Below are 5,317 nucleotides of genomic sequence, written 5' to 3'. Positions count from 1 at the left end.
TTCCATGCTGCTTTGCCACAGAAAATCTAGCTCAGAGATCTAAAAGGAGATGCATCTAATGCACGCTTCAGTCATTTTAAGCTATGCTGCAGCCCTGCTGGGGAAGACATGGGTAAGTAGATTCAATTCTTAGCCTCAGGTAGTGAGTGGCTTGTGAACCTCCATAGCCTTGAATCCATCGATGATCAGAGGTGGTGGCTTTGGGACAGTCCCGAGCACGGTCTCCTGATCTTTCAGAGCGCGGCAGGACACGTGTGCAGAGATGGAGTGGCAGTGTTGCCACCTACGTGAACACATAGTAAATGTGAAACCTAGAGGATCAGGGGACAGCATATGCGTGTTAAAACTTTGGAAGCAAGGTGAATGAGCCCATGAATCAGTAGGGAACGTGAGAAACAGATGCATTTCCCATTACACTAACACATATGCCTGTCAGGTCGTATTATCTGACTGGTTTTGATATATCTATTTCTGTCTTACTGAACCTGATGGTGGCAAGTTTTAGTGTTGGTTCCATTAATTACTAATGTAGATGGTTAGAGTCTCTGTATTACAAGGTAATTTTGACACTTTCTTTTTAACATCTGCAGAACTTGCTTCAGCTTTGGAAATTGAAGTGGGGATTTTTCTGTGCTGCAGTCCCGTGAGCTTGTGCATCTTCATTCCTAATTGCTTTCTCTGCCAGCCCAGATGGCAATGTACCTGGGGGTTGAGTTTTTAGACCCTTTTTTGTATAACTTGTTTTCATAACTAGCTCTGTATGTTTCCTCTCTTGGTTGCCCATTGCCTGGAGCTGGGATATCATTTATTTATTTCCTCCTTTACCCTCTCTCTCAAAGAAGACGATGGGCAGGTTCTCAGCCTACCTACATGGTGGACTTTAGGTAACATCTCTGTAACAACCAAGTTTGATCTATAAATGTGCTTGGCTAAATGTCTGATCTGCAATACTTGTAATAGTTTAACATTCAATAAATACATTTTTAACAGTTGCTCTGTGAAAGGGGAGTATTTGCACAACCTGCTATTCTGTCTTGGTCTTAGGACAAACCTGCTCCAGCCACAACTGTTGAAAACAGTTTTATTTTAATTTTCTCCAAACAACTTGTTTTCTTCCTCCCTCAGGCAATAAATAAAAAGTTAATTTCTAAAAAAAAAAAACAAACAACCAAAAACCATACATATGTACACCAGCCACACAGGCATCTTGTGTGTGGATCAGACTGGGGGGGAAGGAGAGAGGTAGGGAGGGAAATAATGCTCCAGGTGGGTTGAAGATGAGGCATTTTCTAAGCTTGGACCAAAAGCTGCAGCAGTGTTGCACAGGTAAGCGAGACCCAGCTCAGGTGGAGAAGGGCTGCTCATGAGGTGGAGGAAGTTTGAAAATGCTAGATGGAGGACATCTCTGGGCCAGCCTCTCCTTCACCTGGCTGCTTCTCTCTTCCATTGCAGCCCCAACCACGTCCCATCCTGCTCCTTCTGGAAGAAGAGCAGCAGTGGGATGAGAGAGAGGAAACCGAACAGAGTAATCAAAAGCAGCCCAGACTGCTGCCCCCACCCCTTCTCTCTCCTCTTTAAGCCACAGGAGATTGGACCTAAGTTTTGCAGGAACCAGAGACCCACAGAGGCAAGAAAAGAGGCATTTAGGACTGCATCTCCCCCTCCAAACCACCTCCCAGCCACAGAGATTGTTCTCCCCCACAGGAATGGGCTCAGCTGGTGACTCGGCGGGTGCCTTCCAGCTCCTGCATCGCCTCCCCAGGCACTGGCAGGGGTGAGGTTGACTGCAGGCAGCCCTGTGCCACCACCCCTGCTTGCCCCAAGGCCCTGCCTGCAGCTCTGCTTGTCACCCAGTGTAACTGGCTCAGGTAAGTAGCACCCACCACACACCCCCATGTCTCTTTGTGCAAGGGGGAAGACTGCTGCACGATAAAAAGAGGGTATGCTCCCTTTTCAACCCAGATGAGCTAGGGGCAGAAATACGGGGAGAAGGGGAGGTGTATCTTTTTTTAAAAAACAAGATGGTAAAATAGGGATGGAAGGAGATGAAGACCAGGCACTTGAGGAAACCCAGTATGCTATTTTTTTTCCTCCCCCAAAGAGCCTGGACAATGTCAGGGTTTGTGTACAACTTTCGTGCTTTCAAAACATAAAATTAAAAAGCAAAAAAACCAAGATGAGGTAAGAAATTTCTCTACGAAAAAGACGTTGAGTCCAGGGTGAACGGCAGTGTCCGGCACTATTGCTTAACATCATGGGGCTCCGTGCCCACCTGCCCCCTCCACGCCTGGCACTATCTGCCTGGCTGGTCTCAGCCCCTGAGCTAACAGCTGGGCGACGTGGTGATGGGGCTGTGAAGGTATGGGAGGCTGCTGGGGGTGGCATGGACACCAACAGAGACTGGGAAGCTGAAGACAAACTGGGAGGTGGGGGTGGAAGTGGCCTTGCCCCGCTCCCGCAGTGTCCCCGAGGGGCTGACAGCTTCCACTGCACATGAGGTGGCCAACACCTGCGACTCAAACTGCAGCAGCTGCCCCATGAAGCTGAAGTTAGGAGAGATGATGCTCCGGCGCTGCTTGACGAACTCAAAGGCCTCCTCCAGCTTGACACGCTTCTTCATCATCAGGTAAGCCAAGCAGATGGTGGCGGAGCGGGAGATACCAGCCTGGCAGTGGACTAGGACCCGGCCGCAACACTCCTTCACTGAGTCTGGAGAGCAACAGGGGATGAGACATGAGACCAATGCCCTTCCAACAAAGCCCAACCCCACACCAAACCTGCAGGTGGTGGCTGACCTCCCTCCCACCAGTGCGACAAATGGCCTGGACTCTGCTGGACCCTCTGAGCCAAAGGCTCCAGGTCCTTGAGGCAGGAACCTCTGCCCCGGTAAAACACACGCGGACACAGCTCCTCTGTTCGGGCACTCACCGATATACTCAATTGCCTCCATAAACCAGGAGCTGATGTCAGCTTTGTGGTTATCCTCCACGGGGATACACTTGTACTGGTAGTGCCCCTCGAAGTGGTTGGGACAGTCCGAGGAGACATTCAGCAGGGCTGTGATGCCCAGTGCATCAAGCATGTCCCGCCGGGCGGCGTGGTAGGCGCTGCCAAGGTAGAGGAAGGGAAGGATTTCCACAGGGCCACCCTGTTACAGAGAAAAACAACAGATATGGGGGTGACCAGGGGACAGCAGTGGGTGGCAGGACATGCATCCAGATGGCTTAGAGGCCCTGAGCAGTGCAGGAACCTGGCATCTGATCCAGGGCCCTCAAAAGAGGGAGCAGAGACTGCCTTTCTGAGCTGTTGAACCCATTTCAGCGCTCCCCCCCGCTTCATCCTGTTCAGGAACGAGCAGGCGTGGTTTATGGGATTTGGGCTTGTCCACTCCCCAGGGAGCACAAACACCCTGGGATCAGGAGGACCGCTATGCTCTCCCATGAAAGGAAAGGGAGCACGGCTCTGGCTCAGCAGGCCTCAGCTGAGGGAGAGCAGAGAGACTCCAGCAGGACCAGGTTGCAATGCTGGAAGGAGCGGTCAAAATAGCTGAGCGCTGGGCTTCTAGACATACCTGGTCATGAAGGGGGGTCCCACAGGAACTGCAGCCCAAATCCAGGGGCTCGGCGCTGGTGGGGGGTGACACATTGCTCAGGGACTTGGTTTTTGCACAGAATTCAGGGTACTCTGAGGAGAAGCGCTCATAACCCCCTGCAAGAAAAGAGGCACAAAGCGTTATCCCAGGCTACATTCACAGCACTGCAGAACAGCATAGCCAGAGCTGACGCATCTCACTGTGCCCTTGGCCACTAGATGATGCTACAGTGATGGAGAGCGGTCTCCTGCCCCAGGATGAGCAACCAGGCTCCTGGCAGCAAGGGGGGAATCCTTGAGGCCCCACCACTCCCTTAGAGCAAGAGCTCCAAGAGCTCTGTAATGCTCTCGGCTGACCAAAGTCTCTGGTCCAGGGTTTAGCCCCTTCCACACCAACAGCCAAAACCCCAGACCAAGGCCAAGGTTGCTCTCTAAGATGATGGAGAGAGGATTTGTTGCCAGCATTCTCCGACTTTAATGGGAAAAGCTGCTCCCAGGCCAAGGACTGTACAGTTCCCAGTTTTCCCGGGCGCATTATCCTGCCACAGAGTACAGGGAGGTCTCCCACTGTCCCAGCCTGACCCTCTAGCCCAGAGCTCCCAAAACGACAGGCCAGGGAAGCCCTGGCACCGGCCAGGTACAGTGAAGCTAACCCCACAGCAAAGCTGCTCTCCAGAGGGAGATGTCCACTGCCTTTCAAGGACATGGGTGCGACCTGAACATGGAGGTGAGCACCCTGTAAAAGAGCAGCTTGCTCCTTTGACCTGCTGTCAGGGCAATAAGCAAAGGTGACTTCAGATCTTCCTAATGGCAGGCAAAACAAGAGCAAACCCCATCAACTTTCCAGGACAGGGACACTGCAGTGCTGGCTGCAAATAAACACTTCTGGTGAGATTTCCTTCTCTCGTTCAAATCAAATCAACAACCCTGACATCCTTGTAGAGTCTGACCTTGAGCCTCAAAACCAACAGAAATCAGGTATTTTGCTATCACCACAGGAATGTAGCTAGACCAAGCCCTGACTCCCAGAAGAGCTCCTGAAGACTCACCCCAACTGCAGGGCCCATGCCTGCAGATTCGGGCTTGCCAGAGCGCACGCAGCAGGACGCGTGTTCCTTACCCAGCCCTAGCTCTGAGACTGTCCTGAACAAGGCTGGATGCTCAAAAGACCATTGGATGCGAGCGTCCCCAGCAAAGCAGCCCAGGAATCCCTAGGCAGCTAGAGACCACTATTGCCAGCATCCCAGTCCCCTTTATGGCTTCCTCCCCCTACACGGGAAGGGCTCTAGTATCTTAAAGCAGAAACATGCATATGCATCACTGAATTTGCATTGTCCCTCCCACGTGAGCAGGACAGTTTGCAGAGGCTGACATCCCTTTGCAGTCCTACTGGTTCGATTTGGAGGAGCACCCAAAATCAGGCGCCCCTGTTAGACATCTTCAGGAGGTCTGATCCTAAAATCCCAGGATCTACCACATCCCACTCTGCTGGCCATCACGCCATCCTGAGAGGGAGAAGCTGCCCAGGGTGATGTACGGAAACAGGCTTCCTCCTTGGAAAAGCCGAGCGACCCTTTCAAACGGTCAAGATGTTTCTCTTCAGTGTATCTCATCAGATCTAATGCCCGTTCAACCAAGCACCACATCCAGCAGCTCCATCCAGTGGTGTGCAGATCCTGGCTGCGTGTGCAGGCCCTGCCCGGCACAGGAACCACGCTGTGCGGGT

The 5,317-nt window shown here is 52.2% G+C and overlaps 1 protein-coding gene across 1 annotated transcript; it reads right to left on the bottom strand.

Annotated features, from left to right (window-relative positions):
* Positions 1-2,011: 2,011 nt before the first annotated feature.
* DUSP4 (dual specificity phosphatase 4) lies at positions 2,012-4,658 on the bottom strand. The gene is made up of 4 exons (XM_009329832.1): positions 4,641-4,658; positions 3,572-3,742; positions 2,929-3,148; positions 2,012-2,709 (listed from the first exon to the last, which is right to left on the bottom strand). The coding sequence occupies exons 1-4, from the start codon at positions 4,656-4,658 to the stop codon at positions 2,324-2,326; spliced, it is 795 nt and encodes a 264-aa protein (XP_009328107.1). The 3' UTR covers positions 2,012-2,323.
* Positions 4,659-5,317: the final 659 nt, after the last annotated feature.

The sequence above is a fragment of the Pygoscelis adeliae genome, unplaced genomic scaffold (genome assembly GCF_000699105.1).
Source record: "Pygoscelis adeliae isolate BGI_AS28 unplaced genomic scaffold, ASM69910v1 Scaffold67, whole genome shotgun sequence".
Lineage (NCBI taxonomy): Eukaryota > Metazoa > Chordata > Aves > Sphenisciformes > Spheniscidae > Pygoscelis > Pygoscelis adeliae.
This window is presented reverse-complemented; position numbering and strand designations above follow the sequence as displayed.